At 65.5% G+C, this 20,163-nt stretch overlaps 6 protein-coding genes across 6 annotated transcripts; 5 read left to right on the top strand and 1 right to left on the bottom strand.

Annotated features, from left to right (window-relative positions):
- Positions 1 to 2,168: 2,168 nt before the first annotated feature.
- Positions 2,169 to 2,768, top strand: EMIHUDRAFT_226497 (hypothetical protein; the record flags this gene model as incomplete). The annotated part of the gene is made up of 3 exons (XM_005788814.1): positions 2,169 to 2,302; positions 2,375 to 2,483; positions 2,577 to 2,768. 3 exons carry the CDS (start codon positions 2,169 to 2,171, stop codon positions 2,766 to 2,768), a joined length of 435 nt encoding a protein of 144 aa, XP_005788871.1.
- Positions 2,769 to 5,969: 3,201 nt separating this feature from the next.
- Positions 5,970 to 8,324, top strand: EMIHUDRAFT_455098 (hypothetical protein; the record flags this gene model as incomplete). Its single annotated transcript, XM_005788813.1, has 3 exons — positions 5,970 to 6,476; positions 6,550 to 7,056; positions 7,275 to 8,324. The coding sequence occupies 3 exons, from the start codon at positions 5,970 to 5,972 to the stop codon at positions 8,322 to 8,324; spliced, it is 2,064 nt and encodes a 687-aa protein (XP_005788870.1).
- Positions 8,325 to 10,077: 1,753 nt separating this feature from the next.
- EMIHUDRAFT_42792 (hypothetical protein) lies at positions 10,078 to 10,908 on the top strand (the record flags this gene model as incomplete). Its single annotated transcript, XM_005788812.1, has 1 exon — positions 10,078 to 10,908. A coding segment is annotated over one exon (831 nt), but the record flags the coding sequence as incomplete, so codon positions are not given.
- A 938-nt stretch (positions 10,909 to 11,846) lies between these two features.
- Positions 11,847 to 12,729, bottom strand: EMIHUDRAFT_440617 (3' exoribonuclease family, domain 1; the record flags this gene model as incomplete). The annotated part of the gene is made up of 1 exon (XM_005788811.1): positions 11,847 to 12,729. A coding segment is annotated over one exon (827 nt), but the record flags the coding sequence as incomplete, so codon positions are not given.
- Positions 12,730 to 14,293: 1,564 nt separating this feature from the next.
- EMIHUDRAFT_226492 (hypothetical protein) lies at positions 14,294 to 16,163 on the top strand (the record flags this gene model as incomplete). The annotated part of the gene is made up of 3 exons (XM_005788810.1): positions 14,294 to 15,004; positions 15,526 to 15,852; positions 16,143 to 16,163. The coding sequence occupies 3 exons, from the start codon at positions 14,294 to 14,296 to the stop codon at positions 16,161 to 16,163; spliced, it is 1,059 nt and encodes a 352-aa protein (XP_005788867.1).
- A 1,798-nt stretch (positions 16,164 to 17,961) lies between these two features.
- On the top strand, positions 17,962 to 19,807 carry EMIHUDRAFT_455097 (hypothetical protein; the record flags this gene model as incomplete). The annotated part of the gene is made up of 4 exons (XM_005788809.1): positions 17,962 to 18,429; positions 18,757 to 19,149; positions 19,289 to 19,639; positions 19,709 to 19,807. Coding segments are annotated over 4 exons (1,311 nt in total), but the record flags the coding sequence as incomplete, so codon positions are not given.
- Between the last annotated feature and the right edge of the window lie 356 nt (positions 19,808 to 20,163).

The raw sequence follows: 20,163 nt of genomic DNA, 5'->3' as shown, positions 1-20,163 counted from the left end.
CACTTCTCGCCGGTTTTTGCGCAGACATCGTTGAACTTTTTGCACTTGTTCACGCCGGCTTTTGTGCAGACGTAGCAGTCGTTGGACTGGCCGTATGTTTTTGGGAAGTCATTAAAGTGGCATGTTTCGGAGGCGCATTCGTGGGTGTCTGAACAGCGCGCGCCATCCTTGCCATTGGTGCAGCTGGTGCCGATGCCTTGCGTGTTGCAGTACGGTTTGTCTCCTTTGCAACCGCATTGGTTCTTCCCTCCGCTGCGGGCGCGGACTTGCGCCTGCCACGCTTGCGCTTCGGCTTCGGGGGGCGGCGTTGGGGGTGGCGACGTTTCGTTCAACTTCCAGGTCTGGCCAGTAGAGGTGTCATTCGTCGGGATCGGAGGCGACGGCGGCGGCGGAGGCGGAGGCGGCGGCGGCGGCGGAGGCGGAGGTGATGGCGGCGGCGGCGGCGGCGGCGGGGACGGAGGCGGAGGTGCAAGCGCCGGCGGTGGTGGCGAGGTCTGCAACAGCAGCAGTGGCAGAAAGAGCATCTACACACAGCAAGGCACTGAACGGAGGTCGGCAAGGGGCTCGGCGATTGGAGCGCTTGTCACGCGAGGGCGCCAAGAATTCTTTTACCACGGTCTCGTATGAACCTCGGTTGGTCAGGAGCCATCTCCATGTCCCCCGCTACTGTAGGTGGGCGCCGCTCGCGCACACCCACTCACCCAGTTGCAACAATCAACTCTAGACCCCGTCAACTCAGAGTGTCAACCACGACTCCCGACACGGGAACACTGCACCTCATTCAGCCACAGACGCCGCAGCGGCCGGGCGTGTCCTCTGAGCTCTGTCCTGACTTGACACGCGGCGACGGCGACTGAGCAGCCTGCGAGCTCACTGCCCTGCCTTGATTCCTTCGGACCACTAAACCGCTCTACCTATCCCATCCATTACCGTGCCCCATGTTCACGTGCGGCCGTTTTACCAGGCGCCCAACCGACGGCCGCGCCGCGATTTACTCTCGGCGTTCGCCTCTCGCCCTGCTGCAGCATCCGTTCCCATCTCTGGCTGCCGTTCGCCGAGCGCCTCCTCAAAGCATGCGAGAATCTCGTCGCTCTGAAGGTCAGCCTCGAGCACGTCGTCGGCAGCGCGGATGCTCGCCCGGCCGGTCGGCCCTCGAGACCTCACAGTGGCGGCCGCCTCTGACAGCGGCGCAGCCTCCCAAGCTGGCCACGCATCATGCTGCGCTTCGCGGCAATCGCGTAACGGGAGGCTCGCTGGCTTTTTGTGGCTTTTTGGACGGCTTTTTTGGATTCTCCCGCCCTCCAACCCCTCTCTTGGATTTTTTTTGCTTAAAAGTCGTCGATCCGCGGCGGCCACGTCCGCGGCGGCCGCCTCCACCACGGCGTCTCTTCCTCCTCCACCTCCACCTCTCTCCCCACCGCCGCCGCCGCCTCCGCCTCCGCCGCCTCGAGGCCGCTTCCAAACGAGGGCGGACACGACGAAGAAGTCGCTGTGGCGGCCGCCGCGCGAGCCGCCCGCCTCGGCCGCCGAATGCAGCAGCGTGTAGAGGCCGAGCAAGACGAAGTGGCCCCCGAACTCGAGCAGCTCGAGCGGCCCGACCAGCTCGGCGACCACGCGCGGCAACAGCGGCGCCATGGCCCACCAGCACCGCGAGCAGGGTGCGGAACGTGGTCACGTCGCGGAAGAAGACGAGCGCCTGCTCGATACGCGCCGAGATGCGCCAAAATGCGCCGAGATGCGCCGAGATGCGCCGAGATGCGCCGAGATTGTCCGAGATGCCCGCCTCCTCGCGCGGCAGCCCCTTCATCACCGCGAAGTTGCCGGCGAGCAGCTGGTTCGTCCCTAGCTGTGAACAGCAAAACGGACAGTGACAACATAATTTTTTCTGCTTTTTCCGCGTTTAGCTCTCGAAAATGGCTCTGCTGAGCGTCCTGCTCGGCCTCTCGCCCTCGCGTCCAATACTGCGCCTCCGATCTGTCAGGACCGCCTCGGCGGCTGCAACTGCCTCGCCAACGGCCCTCGTGCAGCACATCTACCAGCGAGCGTGTGCGCAAGACCTGGACGGCGCTTGCGCGGCGATGGCGGATCTCACGCCGGAGAGTGTCGGGCTTGCGCGCCCCGGGCCGAGCCGCCCGCGCCGTGGCGCCGGGCCGCCGCGGATAAGCTATATGCACGTCTATGCCGATGCGGCGCTCTCGATTGGCATCTTTGTGCTTCCGGCGGGCGCGTCGATCCCGTTGCACGACCACCCGGGAATGAGCGTCCTCTCTCAGCTGCTGTATGGCTCGCTTCACGTCACCTCGTACGACGCCGGTGAGCCGCTCGCGGCCGGCGGCGGCGGGCCAGGCGCGCTCCTCGGTCGGCTGGCGGGAAGGCAGACGGGCGAGAGGCGGATGCGGTGCGCGCCGCCGACGGAGCGCGTGGTCCGCGCGCCGGCGCCGCCGCTGCGCCTCGACCCGCTCCGCGGCAACATCCACGAGTTTGTCGCACTCGAGGAGACCTCATGCTGGCCTCCCCCCCCACACCCAACCGCCGCGCGCGGAGCGCTCACAGCTGCGCGCCCGATCTGGCCTCAGGATACCGCCGTCTTTGACGTGCTCACGCCGCCGTACAACGACTTTGCCGGCCGCTCGTGCCATTACTACTCCGCCGCGGCGCAGGAGGACAACGCCGTCGAGCTGCGCGAGGTGCCGTGGCCGAGCGGTCTCGTCATCGCCTCGGCGCCGTACCGGGGGCCGCCCTGCGGGCCGGAGGTCTCGTCGTATTAGCTCCCACCTCGTCGCTCTCTCGCCGGCGCGGCTGAGGCGGCCACCAGCGAGTGTGGGGAGGTACAATGGATCGCGTGGAGCGAATGTGACGGCTGAGTGCATCCGTCGAGCCGAAACAATAATCAATTGCACCCCTAGTTTTGCCCACCCCCGAAATAATAATTCTTAATTGTAAATTGACACACCGAGAGGCGAGAGACTCTCGAGAGAGAGAGTTCGTCTCTTCGGAGAGAGTAGGGCCGCGAGAGATGTGCCGATATGGCCCGCGCGCGGGCCCACCACCACACCCTTGGGAGCCCATGCAAGGAATCGACAAGCAAGGCCAAGGGCGTGCTCAGCACTCACTTGGCAGCGGCGCACAATGTCCATGTGTGCACCATGGGGGCCAGCAGCTGCCAGATATACAGATCACGCACTCACATCACAACAGGGGACAACACGCACCCCCCAACTCTACCAATATCTCGCCACCCTTTAGAGCTTTTTTATCGCAGGGCGCACTCGTGTGGCAGAGCACGAGACGTCCACACCAGCTCTCCGTCCAACACCTCGCTCCTCGCCCTTGGCCGTGTTCGAGCCGGCGAAGGGGCGATGTCCTCGCTCGCCTTCGACGCGTTGTCGTCCATGTCCCCACGGGGTCAGTGCTTGCTAATATCGGTAGACTCGGAAACGCTGCCATCCGGATCGCCGCTGCGGGAAAGGAGAGGGTGGTATGTTGCGAGAGAGTGGGCTGGGATGGGAAGAGGCGCACGCTCACTGCAGATAAGCCTCTCTCAGGATCACAGACACCCCTCTCAGGATCACAGCACCGGCGGGGGCGGGGGGGCGTGCCTCAGGATCAAGCACCCACGGCAGGGTCTGTGGGGATCAGCAGACCTTGAGGGGGCGCGCTGAGGATCATAGGCCTGAGAGGGGTGCTGTCAAGATCACAGGGCTGCAAAGGGTGGCACTCGAGATCAGAGCGCCAAAATAGGTGCAATACCGATCAGCGGCCGGAAGTGGGCGCAATACAGATCACGGGGCCGGAAATGGGGGAAATTTTCTCCAAAAACCCCCTGGGCCAAAGGGGGCCTTTAAAAGGATTCCCCCCGGAAGGGGGGGGGGTTGGAAACCCCGGTTTTTTGGGTTTAAAAACCTTCCCGAGGGAAAAAAACCCCCCGTGAAAGGGGGGGGCCCCCCCCCCCCCTTGGCCCCCCCCCCCCCCCCCAAAAACCCAAAGGCCCTTGCCCCCTTAAAAAAAAGGGAAAGGAACCCCCCCCCCCCCCCCCCCACCCCCCCCCCCCCTTCTCTCTCTCTCCACAGGTGGAAAACAATGATTCAATCGATGGGCCTGCCCATTCCGGAGTGGTTCGAATCCCCACAAACCCGAGACGGTGATGGGAAACGTCGTGGGCGGTCTCAGGCCCAGTGAGGTAGTGCGTCTGACTATCCCGGATCCTGCAGAACAAGTTCCTCTTGTAGCTCGGTCGGTCACACCGCTATCACCGTCGGGGAGAGGGGGGACGACACTGCTTCGGCAGCGTGCACCTCGATCCTGTACCGTGTTTGTTATGACCCCCCCCGTGCTCAAACCGTCGCGCGCCCAATCACGTGCGCTGGACCGGCTCATGCGCGTCCTGTCGCTCATGCGCTTGTCGCTGGGAGGTGGCGCCGGGCTGGCCATCGGCGCCGCTCGCGCGCTCGGCGCCGCCGAGGATGGCAGTCGTGACGGCGGCCGCAGTATTCGGCGTAGACCGCACGCGCAGCGCGCTCCGTGTTTGCCTTGAGGAGCGCAGCGACGAGTCCGTAAGGAGCGGTCCCAGCTTGCTGGGTGCGGCGCCGCCGCGCGCCGTATCGAGAGACTCTGTCGGGGCAGGTTAAAATAGCGCCGCAGGCTCCCCGGGCCGTCCGCGCACAGACCACAAAACCCTCATGATCTATATTGCACCCGTTCCGGCGCTCGTGATCTGTATTGCGCCCACTTACGGCCGCTGATCTGTATTGCACCTATTTTGGCGCTCTGATCTCGAGTGCCACCCTTTGCAGCCCTGTGATCTTGACAGCACCCCTCTCAGGCCTATGATCCTCAGCGCGCCCCCTCAAGGTCTGCTGATCCCCACAGACCCTGCCGTGGGTGCTTGATCCTGAGGCGCGCCCCCGCCAGTGCTGTGATCCTGAGAGGGATGTCTGTGATCCTGAGCCGCCCCTGCCCCCGCTCACTGCTTGCTGACATCCATGTCGTCCATCGATGCCCGGCTGGCCTACCTACCCTTCGAGGGACCGCACACACACAGCATAGCCACGCGCAGGGATGCAGAGCGAGCAAAAGGGGATGTAGGGGGGGATGACGATCGGTAGTCCGGCCATCTCGAGTGCTGGTGGCAGCCGATCCGGGCTCGAGGGGCAGAGAGCTCAAGGTGTTATTAATTAAGGTGGCGACGGAGCGCGTGAGGTAGCAAATACAACTGCAGTGTTTGTCGGCAGCAGCCAGCTCGTTGCGCCGCTTCTTATGCCCGGTGTCGTGCGAGGGAGTTTGGTTGTAAACGGGGGGCGGGGAGGGGGCACGGAATCACCGCCGGCGGGGGGCGAGGGCGCTAGCGAAGGAGGAGGAGCCAGAGCCCGGGCGGGGAGGATTGGTGGGGGGGGGGGGTCAGCCGGAAGAGTACGCCAGTCATAAGGGGCTTTTGTAGTGCCAGTCCGAGCCAGTCTGCTGTGAGAGGCAGTGTGGGTTTCACACCCGGGGCAGGAAGGGGATCGGCTACTCGAGTGGGGCACATCACGAGCCATCACAACACGGTTGCATCCGCGCCTACCCGGTACGCGGTGATTGCCTCTCGCCTCGCCCCTCGCCCGGCGCGACGCGGCGCGAGATGAGAGCTGCCCCCGCGCGTGCCCTCTCGCCTCGCCCCACAACCACCACTGCAGCGAGCCCGTGCCTGGCTGCACGCCGTGCTGCGACCGCCGTGCGAGCGGATCGATCCGAGTATCGAGGCGAATCTGGCACAATCGGATCGCGGTCGGAGCGCTGCTGAGCCGCGGGTCGCCTCCGTGCCTACTGCGCCCCCGCGACCCCCAAAACAAGCCCGCGCCGTGCTCATCCCATTTTATGCTGCTGACGCTCGCCCCGCGCCGCCGCCGCCTGCGCCCTCGCAGATCCAAAACACCCTCTCGGACGCGCTCGAACTATCGAACTATCGACTATAAACGGCGCGGCCGCGCGCGATGGTGATCGCGCGACCAAATGTCCCGCGTCCGCCCGCGGGCTACGTCAAGCAGAAGCGGGAGGAGCGTCGCATAGAGGCGCCCAAGCAGGCGGAGATGACGCGCCAGGAAGAGTACTCGCACTACCCGCCTGATAGCTGCCCTTCTCTGTGTCGCCCGTGCGATGCGGCGTGCTGCTGCTGCATGAACTGCCTCTTCGAGTTGCCGGTCGGCATTGCCTGCGCCGCTGGCTGCTGCCCGGGTGGACTTTTCTGCTGCACGCCGGTGACGCTGATTTGCGACGCCGTAATAAAGTGCGCGTGCTGTTGCGGCGATCCAAACGACCGGCTCTGGGACTTCTTCACCCTCGTGATACCGCCATCCCTCATCCACCACGTCTCTGCACGTTACATGCCTTACTTGACCATGTACACCGGCGTGCTCGCCGCTGGCCGTTTCTGGTACCCGCTGACTGCGAACCCCAGCTGGCCCGCTATCACGCCGTGGGTCTACACGCTAAACAAGCTGGTGCGTGCTAGGTCGTGATGATGCCGTCGCGGTCGAGCAGCGTCGCTCCGATGTGCCTCGTCTTTGGCCGTAGGCGAAGGAGGAGTGGTTCGACTGGACCCGCGGCGCGCGCACGCCTGAGCGGGCAGGGGATGGCGGGCGGCTCCCAGCGCCGGAGAAGGTCAAGACTCTGTTTGATCGAGGCGACCCCGAGAGTGAGAACGCCGCGCCGTGGGCGCAGTGCTTGGAGGAGGCTGGCGTGACGGGCCCCGGCGTCCCGCCCACGGGAGACTCTCCGCCGCTGTGGCCGGCCGGGCCGGCCCCGCAGAACCCGCGCACGAATGTGCTCGCCATGTGGACGGTCAATTTCTTCATCGCCACTTGGTTCCAGTCCGGCGTGCTGACCGACGGCGAGCACTACACCCGCAACTTCTCGGGCGACTTCGACATGGGGTTCGTGTACGGGCAAACCAAGGAGCAGCAGGCCTTTCTGATGAACAAGGAGGATGGCACCGTCCGCGTCAACTCCTCGGGCAGGCCGCTGCGATACATGGACGCCGACAATGGCCCCTTCTCCCCGGAGTCTAGCGACACGCTCAAGGCATGCCTCACCCTCACACACGCCACACGCTCGCCCGTGTTCGCTCGCCCACCTCCTCGCCCCTCTCATACCCCTCTCACGCCCCTCTCACGCCCGCCGCTCCCCCTCCCTCTCACGCCCCTCGACTCTGTCTCTGTCTCTGTCTCTGTCTCTGTCTCTGTCTCTGTCTCACGCCCGCCGCTCCCCCTCTCACGCCCCTCTCACGCCCGCCGTTGAAGTTCGGCAAGCTCAAAGCCAACGTCTGGGCTTCGGGCAGCAACCACACGAACGTGCACGTGGGGATGTACTTCATGCTCTCTTGCGCCCAGTCGGTGCACAACGTGCTGGCGGTCGAGATTCGCAAGATGCACCCCGAGTTTGACGGGCCCCGGATCTTCGAGAGCACGAAGCAGCTCCTCACCTTCCTCTTCTTTCAGGTGGTCCGTCGCGAGTACGTCGGCTTCCTCAACGGCGGCACTGTGCGCGAGGTCAACGCTCAGGTCGCGGCCCTCAACGTTCCGCTCAACCGCTACTCGCCGATGGTCGCCGGCCTGAACGTGGCCAAGCATCTGACAGGCGACTTGTTCACGGGCGCCTCGGCGGGTCTCGAGTACGAAACGTCGTACATGTGGCACGCCATGCCGCCAGAGGAGCTCGGCCCGCTCGGGTCGTATTCCGAGAAGTGGATCGCCAAGCCCGGCAACTGGACCGACGCCGCGACGGGCCCGACGCTGCGCGAGCTTTTGCACGCGGCGCAAGTCGCGCCATCCTCGCTCCAGACCCTCGGCAACACCCCCTCCTACCTCCTCAACTTTGAGATGAAGGTTGTCGAGCGCAGCCGCGGGCAGCGCGTGGGGTCGTTCAACCAGGTGCGCGCAGCAATCCACCTCCCTCCCATCACCAGCTTCGACCAGTTTGCCGCACCGTGGGACGCCAAGCTCGCCGCCGTCTACGAGCACCCGGACGATATCGACCTCTACGTGGGATACAATGCTCCGGTGAAGGGCGAGTACGACCCGGAGCGCTCGTTCATGACGCAGAGCATGTTTCGGATGGTGTCGACGCTCGTCTATAACATCGGCGTGCGGGAGCAGGACTGCCTCCGGAAGGTGCCGAGGGACGTCTGGGCGCGCTTCAAGGACATGGACCTGTACTCCATCTGCGCGACTGCGATTGCAGCCGACCCCGCAAGCATCGCGCAGCCGGGGCCAAACAAGCCGCTTCCGCCCGCCTCGTACTCGGACCAGGGCGTCAACATGTTTTACCCACGTGTGCCAACGGCTGTGTAGAGCGCGCGTGTGCGAGCAGCAGCGCGCTGGCCGAGGTCGGTGAAGGCGAGGCGGAGGCGAGCTACGGCTTTAGGCTGGTCGTCGGCCTGTCCCTGTTTCTGTCTCTGACCTGGTATGTATCTGCCTCTGCCCATGCCCCTGTCTCTACCCTCCAGTGGGCCACTGTCTCTGCATCTTGTCTCTGTCTATGCCAATGCACATATGCATATGCCGTCGTAGCTTGCTGTACGTGCTAGCTAGTGTACGTGTGTGTCAATGTGATGTACACAGAACCACAGCCTCCTCGCCGCCGTCGGCCGACCCCCTCGACGCCGCTCCCCTCGCCGCCGGTGGCGACCCCGCGCCGCCGATGTCGGTCGCGCTGGACGGCGACTCTCAGTACGATTTCTTTACTTCTCAGCTCCCCGGCCCTGGATGTGAGGTTACTGACTGCACTCCAAGTGCTCCAAGAGCGTTTACTTTCATCCCCTTGATGCCAAAGAGAGGGCCGTGGCATCTACCTCGAAGAAGCCCGCAATCGAAATGCCCACTGTTAGACTCTTGCCGCTCGCCGTGTAGGCCAGGCTGATGCAGGTGTAGTTTATAGCCCCCCGCTACCCAGTCGCAGTCGTGCGACGTAGCGGGGGGCCACGACTACGTTTACGAAAACATAAGTAGTCCCGCGAGGTGTGAATTTGGCCGCCCCAGTAGCCCCCTTTCCATCGGCTTTCTTGATTTTGCGGCGCGTCCCAGAGCGTCCAAACTTGTTTGGGCGCGAACCGTATCTCGCAAGACGCAAGCCACGCAACGAATCTCGCCGGCCTCACCGGCCCTCGCGCGAGGACACCGAGAAGGTGAGCCCCGCCTCTCACCTCCTCCGCCTCCTCACCTCCTCCGCCTCCTCACCTCCTTCGCCTCCTCACCTCCTCCGCCTCCTCACCTCCTCCGCCTCTCACCTCCTCCGCCTCCTCACCTAGGGCAAATGGCCACCGGAGCGCTCCGAGTACGACCTCGGTGAGCACGGGCAGAAAGCATATCATCGGCACCGCGCGCGGTGGTACAGGGAGCACACATGCAAGGAGCTCACCGGCAGCCTTGATTGAGGAGCAGAATGACCAGTGGGACAACTACAAGCGCAACTTCCGCGCACGTGGCGATACTGCTCCGCTCGAGAGGCGGCATGTTATTGAACCACTCTGGGATGATTCAGAGTGATATGTAGATAAAAATTCATTACCCGATACTGTCTCTCCTCCAAGACATCAGAAAAACAAATCGGCTCGCGCGTGGTGTGCGCGCCAGGTCTGCTAGTGTAACGATAAACGCTCGCGCGCGGTGCGTCGCAGAAATGGGCCGGGGAGGGCTCCTGCCCACCTCGGTCCCCAATGGCATGATTTCGCCGCCCAGCGCACGGGCATTCGCCCCTGGCTCCGAGAGCCCGCTCTCCGCTGCGCCTTCGCGTTCGGCGAGCCCATACGGCCACTCTCGGCCGGGGCCATCTTCGAGCTCGCCAGCAGGCGGCTCCGAGAGCATCCAGGTGGTTGTGCGCGTGCGGCCCCTCTCTCACGACGAGCGAGCCCGCGGCGATGTCGAGTGCGTCTACTGCGCCGATGACGGCTGCACCGTTCAGTGGATGGACGAGGGGCACGCGAGGGGCTCCCGCGGCGTCATGGACCGCAGCCACGGCTTGACCACACTGCGCTCACTGACGGTCGACGCCTGCCTTGCGGGCTCTGCGCAGGCGCCTGTCTTCCAGGCCGCTCGTGCGGGAAATCTGCTTATGGACGCCCTAAGTGGCTACTCCGTGACCATCTTTGCGTATGGCCAGACAGGGTCCGGAAAGACCTTCACGATGACTGGCCCCGACTCGATCGACTATGGGAGGGAGGCCGCGGCCGCGTCCCTGGACGATGGGCCGCACGGCCTGATTCCACGGGTGCTGTCCGATCTCTTTGAGCTCACGGCCCACGGGCGGGAGCACGCGGGCGTCACCGTCAGCGCGTCTTACCTCGAGATCTACAACGAGCAGCTCAACGACCTCCTCAATCCGGCGTCGGTCAACCTGCAGCTGAGACACGAGGCGCGGCTCGGGCCGTTCGTGCAGAACCTGCTGCAGGTTGAATGCGAGTCGCTCGGCGACGCGATGGCCGTGCTGGCTGAGGGGACGCGTAATCGCAAGGTGTCGAGCCACCAGCTCAACAAGGACTCGTCGCGCTCGCATTGCCTCATGACGCTGCACCTAAAGGACGCGAACACGGGCTGCACCGGACGCATCTCGCTGGTCGACCTCGCTGGCTCGGAGCGGCTCAAGGACTCGTGCTCCGAGGGTGCGATGGCCTCCGAGACGGGGCACATCAACCGCTCGCTCTTTGCGCTCGGCAACGTCATCTCCTCGCTGTCCGACGCGCGCAGACGGCAAGGCCACATCCCGTACCGCGACTCGAAGCTGACGAAGCTGCTCATGGACTCCCTTGGTGGCGACGGCCGAACGCTCATGCTCGCTTGCGTGTCCCCTTCCCTGCACATGCTCGAGGAGACGGCCAACACGCTCCTCTTTGCCTCGCGCGCGAAGAATATCCAGAACCGGCCGACGGTGCAAGTGGACGCGCAAGGTCTGCAGCTGCAGCAGTTGCAGGCGTCGATGCGGGCGCTGCAGGAGGAGAACGCCGACCTCGGCCGCCGCCTTGCCGCGGCGAGTGCGGCCCCGCGCGGGTTTTCGAGCGAGCACGCCGCGCGTCCCAGCGAGCCCAGCCCCGAGTCGGCGGCGCCGGCGTCAGATGAGGCGCCCGGCGCGGTGGTGGCGGTGGAGAGTGCTGCTCCTTTTGCCGCCGCGTGGGCCGGCACCTCGTCCTCCCGTGGCGATGCGGGCAGGGGCGCTGGGATTGGCGGAGGGGCGGGCGGAGGGGCGGGCGGCGGCGGAAGCTGCTCTCGCTCGGAGCAGCACGAGCTGGCGGCGCTGCGGCTCGAGAATGAGAGGCTGCGCAACTCAAGTGAGTCGCTGCGACGGTCCAACGAGCTGCTGCAGGCGTCACGCTAGATGCTTCCTCGCCATCGCTTGTTGTATATGCGGAGCCGCTCTCAGAGCTCTGATCGAAAGAGGTCCTTTGTAGGTGCAAGTGCAGCAGCAACAGCTCAAGCTGGAACGGCTCGAGCTGATCTTTGAGAGGTCGTGAGTGGTTTACACACAACGCCATTCAGGAGTGTGTTGCGGTGGTGTGGCGCGCTCTCCGACGACGTAGTCCGTGTAGACCGAGACAGAGAGAGGGGGCGGGGGGGGACAGGGGCAGGGGGGGGAGGGAGGGGACAAACGAGGCGGCGAGGTACCGAGGATAGAGGAGGGTCGGCCGTCCGCTGTGGCGACCCTGGGCGGGGCGTCTCGGTCTGCCTGCCGCATTATCGCGCGGGGTGGTCTCTCGCGTGTGCGTCGGTCGATTTGTCATGTCGTGATGGGCCGGGGTCGGGTTGGGGGTGGGGTGATTGGTGCGTGGTCCAACGTCCGAGCCACGGTTTTCCGTCTGCTCTGCGCGCGGCGGTGTCATTTTTGTCCGTGTACCGTCTCGCGTCAAGCTGATATCGCCATAGCGAAACCTCAGTGTGTCTCAAGCCGCCGCGTCAACCGCCCCTCCCCCGCCGCGGCTCCGCTTGCGTGCGGAGGAGGCCGTCTGTCCCTCCGCGAGCAGCGCCTCACGCATGCGCTCGTGCACGGTCGCCGCGCCGCCGAGCGCGTGCCGCAGCGCCGCCGCCACCGCCTCGAACTGCGCCCGCCCCTCCTGCTCGAGGAGCGGCAGATGCGACAGCTCCGGCACGGTGGCCGCAACCAGCCGGCTGCTGGCGGCGCGCTCCTCGCTCGCGGACGGGTCGAGCAGCACTCGACCGCTGCCCTCGTCAGGAATGGCCGCGCCGCAGGCGGCGACCAGGCCGTACAGCTTGAGCCGCGCGTGTGCCAGCGCGGCCGAGCCGCACGAGACGAGCGCGGGCAGCGCGCCGCCGCCGTCCTGCAGCACCATGGCGTGCACGCAGATGAGGCTCTTCGGGTACTGGTCGAGCTGGACCGAGCCGCTCAGCGCCGCCGACAGCGAGGCCGACAGAGCGGCAGTGGCACTCGCGTCGGTCGTGGCGGCGGCCGGGTCCGTGGTGCGGCGCGCAAACGCGGAAAACTTGACGGTGCACTCGAGCCGCCCGTGGCTGAGAAAGTCGTGGCCGTCGGCCTGCTGCGGCCCAAAGATGGCGCACAGCACCTTGGTCTCGCCCATCTCCACGTAGGCGGAGCCGCTCGCCTTGGGAAGCACGCCTGTTCGCACAAGCAGCCGGCGGAGCTCGGCGTCGCCGCGGCCGTCGCAGCGCGCTGTGTCGGCGACCGGCGGCGGCTCGTCGAGCACCAGCCGGAGTGTCTTGTGGGCGGCGCGCCGCATATAAACACACATATGTGTCTGCACTGTACGCGTGTAGAAGCCCTCTCGCGAAAAAAAAGCATGAGTTTTAAGCCATTCACGGGTGTCCTGTCCCCTCGAGGCAGACTCCCTAGGGTGGGCGACGGCTAGCGCACCACACACCTCTCCTTAAAATCCCTGTGTGGTGGCGGCGTGCCGTCCTCCCATCCCTCCCTTGGGCTGTCTGTTTTCTTTCTTTCTTTCTTTCCTGTCCCGTGTCCCCTCGCTCTTGCAAATTCCTGCAAAGGTGGGGACGTGTCTGTCCTCGACCCAGCCCTAGCTTGGTCCGCGCGTGCTTTATTATTCGGCGTAAGGCGCTCTCAAAGAAAAACAGGGTCCATCCATGCCCCAGAGGCTCCAGACATCGCCGTCGGCGGTGATGGCGAGGCTGTGGTGCTCTCCAGCCGAGGCTGCGACGACGCGCTGCTCAGCAAAGGCCTCGACCTTCTTGGGCAGCAGCTGGTCCTGCTGATCGCCGTGGCACAGCTGGCCACAACGCCCGTCGCCCCAGCTCCAGACGGAGCCGTCGGCGGTGATGGCGAGGCTGTGGCCGCCTCCCGCCGACACAGCGACGACGTGCTGGCCAGCCAAGGCCTCGACCTTCTTGGGCAGCGGCTGGCTCTGCTCGTCGCCGTGGCCCAGCTTGCCTCGCCAACCATCGCCCCAGCTCTAGACAGCTCCGTCGGCGGTGAGGGCGAGGCTGTGGACGGCTCCGGCCGACACAGCGACGACACGCTGCTCAGCAAAGCTCTCGACCTTCTTTGGCAGCAGCTCCCGACGCAGTGGCCCGGCTCATATGCAGCGAGGTTCCCCCCATCATGCAGGTTGACGAGATATGCCACGCCAGGGAGCGGTCATTTCCGCAGGCGAAAGGATAAGACGGTGTTTTAAAAAGCCATGAGCTTTAACCTTTAAGCCATTCACGGGTGTCCTGTCCCCTCGCTCTTGCAAATTCCTGCAAAGGTGGGGACGTGTCTGTCCTCGACCCAGCCCTAGCTTGGTCCGCGGGGGCTTTCTTTCTTTTCTGGGTTTGGAGAGAGAGATTTTTAGAAGCCAACAAGAAATCTCTTGGGTTTGGCCATTTGTGTATCTCGAGACCTCGAAAGAAGGCGGGGGGGATGGAATGGTAGCTATCAAACGCCGGAATGGCCGACACGAAAAAAGAAAGAAAGAAAACGGACAACCCAAGGGAGGGATGGGAGGACCGACGGCACGCCGCCACCACACAGGGATTTTAAGAAGAGGGGTGTGGTGCGCTACATGTACGTCCGTCGCCCACCCTTGGGCGTCCGCCTCTTGCTCTTCCTATCTCTCTTCGCAGTCTCTCTCCGATTCTCGCTGCGACCTTCGTGCCACCTCGCGGTCGGCCCCTTCTCGTCGTGCTCTCCCTTGTCGCTTCTTCCTCTGTCGCGTCGCTCTCCTCTGCCTCGTTCTGCGCCGCCGACACGAGCGACTTATAAACCGCGCACCGGGAAACATTTCTTTGTCCCAGCTTTGCAGCCGCTTTCGCGGCAGCAAAGGCCTGACTGCACCGCCTGCAGCATTGGCCTGACTGCGAGCATGGCCCAGACCGCGGACGCCGCTCGGGAGTCCGCCCTCAAGCGCTTCCTGCCGCCCGGTCCGCGGCCGCTGCCGTGCCGTCGCGACGTGCAGCGCGGCCGGCGGCTGCGTCTCTTCGTGTACGGCCTCCCATGGGCTTACCACGGCCAGGTCGTCGAGTACGTCGAGCGTCGCGCCCGCGAGCTGCTGCACGTCAACTGCGCTTACCTCCGTGAGGACACGTGCCCAAACACGGGCTTCTCGCACCTGGAGAACCTGCGGTCGCACTGCACCGATGTGCCCATCTTCTCCAAGCTCCTGCAGGTGGCGACCCTCGTCGGCGAGCCCGAGCGCGCCGACGTCTTTCTGGTGCCCTTCCTGCTCGGCTGCAACGCGATGCTCGGGTGGGGGCACGGCATGTCGCGGGTCAACGGGCCGGCGCACCACGCCTTCTTTGGCAGCTTTGACAAGTTTGCACGCGACTCGCTGCCCCACTTTGCGCGCTGGCCCCACCGCCACCTCTTTCTCTTCCCGCTCGACTCGATGTTCATGCCAAAGTGGCTCGGCGGCTCGATGCTCGCGCACACGGGCGCGGGCTACCGCAACAAGTCACGGCTCGACGTCACCATCCCGTACCTCGCCTCGCTGCCGCGAGAGCTGGTCCGCGCGCAGCCGGACGCCGGCGCGCGCAGCACGCGAGTCTTTCTGATGGCGTCGCCGAGCAGGAACAAGGTCCGCTCCGAGGTGGCAAGGCAGCTGCGAGAGGCGAGCGGCGCGGGGGCGGGGAGGGGGCGGGCGGGCAGCCGGGGGGGATAGGTCCGGCGCGTGCCACCGAGGAGCCCGCTCGCCGCTGCAGTGTTACTCCCAACCCCGCACTTGTAACCCTGTCCCGGCCGACCGAAGGAGTCGACTAGCACGCACCCATCTACTATGTCTGACACGGACGTGACGCCCGTGCCCGGTGTGGTGCCCGAGCAAGACCCGCCGCCTCCCCGCCGCCCCGCAGGCGTCGGAGCTGCACCGCCGCGACCCGAGTCGGCCGAGGAGAGACCCGAGATTGCCCGAGATTGCCCGAGATTACCCGAGATTGCCCGAGATTGCCCGAGATTACCCGAGATTGCCCGAGCCAGCCGAGGAGAGACCTCGCCCGCTCCCGCGCGGTTGCTACGCCGCCGTCTCCCGCCCGCCACTTGACGCGTGCTCCGTGTGTGCCTCGGCGCAGGATCGAGCTCTACGAGACGGACCCACGCAAGGAGAACGCGATGCCCTTCTCGACGGTGGAGACCATCCGCCGGATGCAGCGCACCACCTTTTGCGTCGCCCCCACCGGCGACTCTGACGGCTTCACCCAGCGCTTCTACTACATCGTCGCCGCCGGCTGCATCCCCGTCCGGGTTGACACCTACTACCCGTCGCTCAAGTTTGGAAAGGTGGCGTGGCCCTTCAAGCAGACGATCGAGTGGCACCGCGCCGTCCTCCTCCTCCCGCCCGACCGGCTGCGGCGCGACGGCCTCATGCCGACGCTCGCCAACGTGTCGCAGCGCCGCGTGCGCGAGATGCAGCAGTACCTGCTGCGCGTGGTGCGGCCGAGCGTGCTCTTCGACTACCGCGGCGAGGCGCCGGACGCCTTCAGCGCCTTCCTCACCGAGCTGCTCTATCTCGCCGCCCACCGCCTCCCCGCGCTCGACCGGCCGGCGGCGGAGCGGCCGGCGGCGGCCGGCGACGGCTGACGTGAGAGGGCCAACGGTGTGGAACGGGGCGCGGGCGGCAGCCGCGCGGTCCGCGGAGCCTCCCCCCCCCCCCCCCCCGAGGTTGTGTGTGAGAGGGCCGAAGTTCCTTCTTCGGCATCGATTATTTTCTTTCGCCCAAGAATTGCAATTCATTGGCTTGAGGGCGGCAGACAAAAGCACTAAGCAGCGTCCCTCGAGCCTCTCTCCGCATCTCTGGCGGGGGGCGCGGGGGCCCCCGGAGCGGCGGACGCGGGGCGGAGGCACCGTGCCCGGGCCGTCCCGTTTTGATCTCTCGGTGAAAGGGCGCCCGCCCGCCGCCTCTGAGGGGGCCGGGCCCCCTAGTCTGAAAACAAAAACAAGCTCGAAAACAGCCAAAATCAGCCTGCGCGAGAGAGGCACTGCGCGCCGCTGACCTCATGTATGGGGATGTGTGCCGACACCAATACTGATCTAAAACCTGGAAACCCTTGTTCAAAGCCGATCCTAAGCGCCATCCTTCCTGCTCTCACCTGATGCTGAGCTTGTGCTTCCCCGCGCCGCCTCCTTGACCCCCTTGGGCGTATTTTCTACTCCCAGTGTGGGGTCCTGTGGGCCCCCGGGCCCCCTCTTGCTTTCTGTTTTCTGTGTTTTTCAAAACGCCCGCCCGCCCGCCACCCTGAGGCGGCTCGGCCCCCCACTCACCGAGAGATCAAAACGGGACGGCCCCGCACGCCGTGCGCCACGCCGCAGTGCGGAACGACGGGGCCCGGCTCTACTAGTCTCTACTAGCACCAACTTCCCGATTAAGTACGGTTAAGTAGAGGGCAGACTTGGAGAGATCTCGAGGAGTACATACAGATAGACCCTCCAACCATTAAAAAACTCCGACCTGATCGGTCGTACTGACCGCCGACACCACAGAAGGCTAGCTGGTAGCTTCATTTGTAGTAGCACAGCCGCCGGTGCTAGAGAGGGGTCCGCAGAGCCAGAGGTGGGGGCGGAGGGTTGGGAGAGAGATCCACATGACCAATTTCCATCCCATGACTACATGGACCACACTCGCATGTCTTTGCATGTAATAGTTTTGTTATACCCTCATGGGGCACAAGAAGAGGCTGCACGGCCTGTGTACGGTCTGTGCTGCTGTCGGGCTGGTCGGGCTGTCGGGCTGTCAGCGCTGCTGTCAGGCCACTGTGTGCTGTCGGGCTGTCGGGCAGCTGTCAGGCTGTCACGTTAGGGCCTGACAGCGACGGGTCACCTCTGATGTCAGGCTCTGCTGTCAGGCTGTCAGATACGTGCTGTCAGACTGTCAGAGAAAGTGCTGTCAGCGCTGTCAGGCTGTCGGGCACTGTCAGGCGCTGTCCGGGGTTTGCTGTCAGGCTGTCAGACCAGGGCTCAGGGTACCGTGCGGTAGTAGGTAGTACTGACGCGTACAGGTAGGAATCCTACTGGTACTGCGCCGGCGAGTCGCGGGGCGGTCGCGGGTAGTCTGCACGGGGGTGCACGCAGAGCGCTTAGTACTAGTAGCGTAGTAGGATGAGATTATGAAAAACGCCGGAATTCGGACGAGTACTCTCGCCTGCACAAATTCGATAAGTGGGACAAGGAGGGGATGCGTCCAGGATGCACGTCCTGCAGTTTGAGGTGTGCTTTCGTTCCCTCTCCTCGGTGACCAAACGACGAGCTGGAGAGCTGGCGACCGAACGCTACCTTGTTATGGCTGCCCTTTCTGCTTTCAGGAGTCTAAGAAAGAAAGCAAGAAAACAGAGACCGCCAAAAGGGAGGGATGGGAGGTGTCTCCTTACTCCCGTACATGGGCCTTTGATTTTTTCTTTGAGAGCGCTTTCGTTGTTAATAATACAAACAAACGGATCGGGTCTCCCAATGCCCCGTCACACACACAACAACAAACCTGGTCCGGGCGAGGGTGCTGAGGCTGCCTCTGACCCTTCCTGCACCCACCCACTCTCACCTGCCCAAATGGAGCCTGGCCGGCCGCGGAGGGTGAAGCAGCGCGTCAACTACCTGGAGGTGCCGGTGCCTCAGAACGAGCGCGAGCAAGCTGCAGTCCCGCTCGGCTGTTGTACAGTGGCAGGCTGCTCGCAGCCCGGTGCTGGATGGCACGCCGACCTGAAGGTGCCCATCTGTGCGCTGCACGGCCGCCGCATTCAGTACTACAAGGGTATCGGGTGGCCCAGGGACGAGGACCGCGAGGACACGGCGTGCCACCTGTGCGGTGGCCTCGACACGGGAGGGGCATCGGAGGCGGACGAGACGCTGTTGCTTTGCAGCGAGTGCGGCTGGGGCTGGTGCGCACCGTGTGTGGGCGCCTGCGTGGGCGAGGCGCAGCTACAGGCTCTGCTGGCGGCGGGCGATGACTCGGAGTGGCGTTGCATGCGCTGCGATAGCTCACAGCTCGATGAGGCCTTGCGTCCTCCTCCGCCGGCGGTGGCGGAAGGCAGGGCGGCGGCGGTGGTGGCAGAGGCGGTGGTGGCAGAGGCGGTGGTGGCAGAGGCGGTGGTGGCAGAGGCAGTGGTGGCAGAGGCAGTGGTGGCAGAGGCGGTGGTGGCAGAGGCAGTGGTGGCAGAGGCGGTGCTGGCGGGAGCAGAGGCGGCGGGGGAGGAGGTGGCGGTCCTAGAGGCGGTGATGGAGGCGGTGGACGATGGCGACGACGACGACGAGGAGGAATTTCAACACTCGAGCGACGACGAGGACGACGACGACGACGACGACGAGGAGGAGGAGAAGCCAAAAGACGGCCGAGGCAAGGGCAAGGCCACGGTCTCCTCCAAGCCGCAGAAGAAGTGCGGCCCGCTCGTCGTCGGAAAAACGACGTGGCAGCCCATATTGCGGCCGCTGCCGCCTCCGGGCGCCGCGCGGAGCGGAGCTGGGTCGGCGGTTGCGGCCGCCGTCTCGCCAGCTCTTCCGGACCTGATGCCGCGGCGCGGCGACGTCTCGTTTGAAGACGCGGGTGGAGACGCACCACCAGGCGGCGGCGGCAGCGGTGCGCTTTCCACCGCGGCTGCCACCGCGGCTGCGGCGCCGGCTGCTGCTGCCGGTCTCTCGCTCGACATCGTCGCAGACTGCGGAGGCGAGTCGCGCGTCCATGTGGCGGCGGGCAGCTGTGTCGCGGCGGCGGACGCGCTGCTCTGCGCGACTGGGGCACCGGTGCGGCCCTCCCCGCCTCGGCCTCCCCCTTCGGCCAGCTCGAGCCCGGCCTCCCTTGCCCTCCGCCCTTTGCCTCCTCCCTTTGCCTCTCCCTCAAAGGCCACGCCGCGGCTTCTGAGAGGTGGAGCGGTGTCGGCAGGTGTGGGCGGTCGCGTGGCTGCCTCGAGACGGCGGCGAGCCCGACGGCAGCGAGATGCTCGCAGTGGGCACGCACGTCAGCGACGCCACGCACGAGCTGCGGGGCGGCAGCAACGCCCTCGGTTTGTGGAGGGTCCGTCCCGAGGCGGCGGCGGGCGGCGGCGGCGGCGGCGAGAGGTGGGCGGAGCTCCTGCACGACGGCGGCGGCGTGCTCGACCTCGAGTGGTGCCCTTCGGGCAACGCCGCCGCTGCCGCGGGAGGCGAGGGCGAGCTTGGCCGCATGGGGCTGCTCGCTGCGGCATGCGCCGACGGAGCCATTCGGGTGTGGGCGTTGCCGCGCGTCGCAGATCTGGTCGGCCTCCTCTCTCGCGGCGCGCAAGGCCCGCCGCTCGCTCTCGCTCACGGTAGCATCTCGCACTAGGCTGGGCTGGCCGCGTCGGGCGGCGCCGTGGCACTCTGGTTCCGACTCACGCCGGCACGGTTGCTACGCGCTAGCGCCGCCGCGGGCTTGCCCCTCTGCCTCGGATGGAGGCCGGAGCCGCCTTACCGCGTGCTGGCAGCCGGACGCGCCAATGGTGTCGTCCAGCTCTGGGACCTCGGCGGCGGCGGCGGCGGGAGGACAAGAGCGATCTCGTCCCCCAACGCGATCCTCGGCTCTGCTTTTGGGATCGCCACCCCGCGCGGCGGCGCGCTCGCAGCCTCTTGCAATTTGCCACTGGAGGCGAGCGGCCAAGCCCCATGGGCGCCCCCCCCCCCCGCACCCACCACCACCACCACCACCACCACCACCCACCCACCCACCACCACCACCACCACCACCCACCACCACCCGCGCACCCACCACCACCACCAGCCCGCAACGGGGATATATATTGT

The sequence above is a fragment of the Emiliania huxleyi genome (genome assembly GCF_000372725.1).
Source record: "Emiliania huxleyi CCMP1516 chromosome Unknown EMIHUscaffold_132, whole genome shotgun sequence".
NCBI lineage: Eukaryota > Haptophyta > Isochrysidales > Noelaerhabdaceae > Emiliania > Emiliania huxleyi.
Note: the sequence above shows the minus strand (reverse complement) of the source record. Positions and strands in the feature narration are given on the sequence as shown.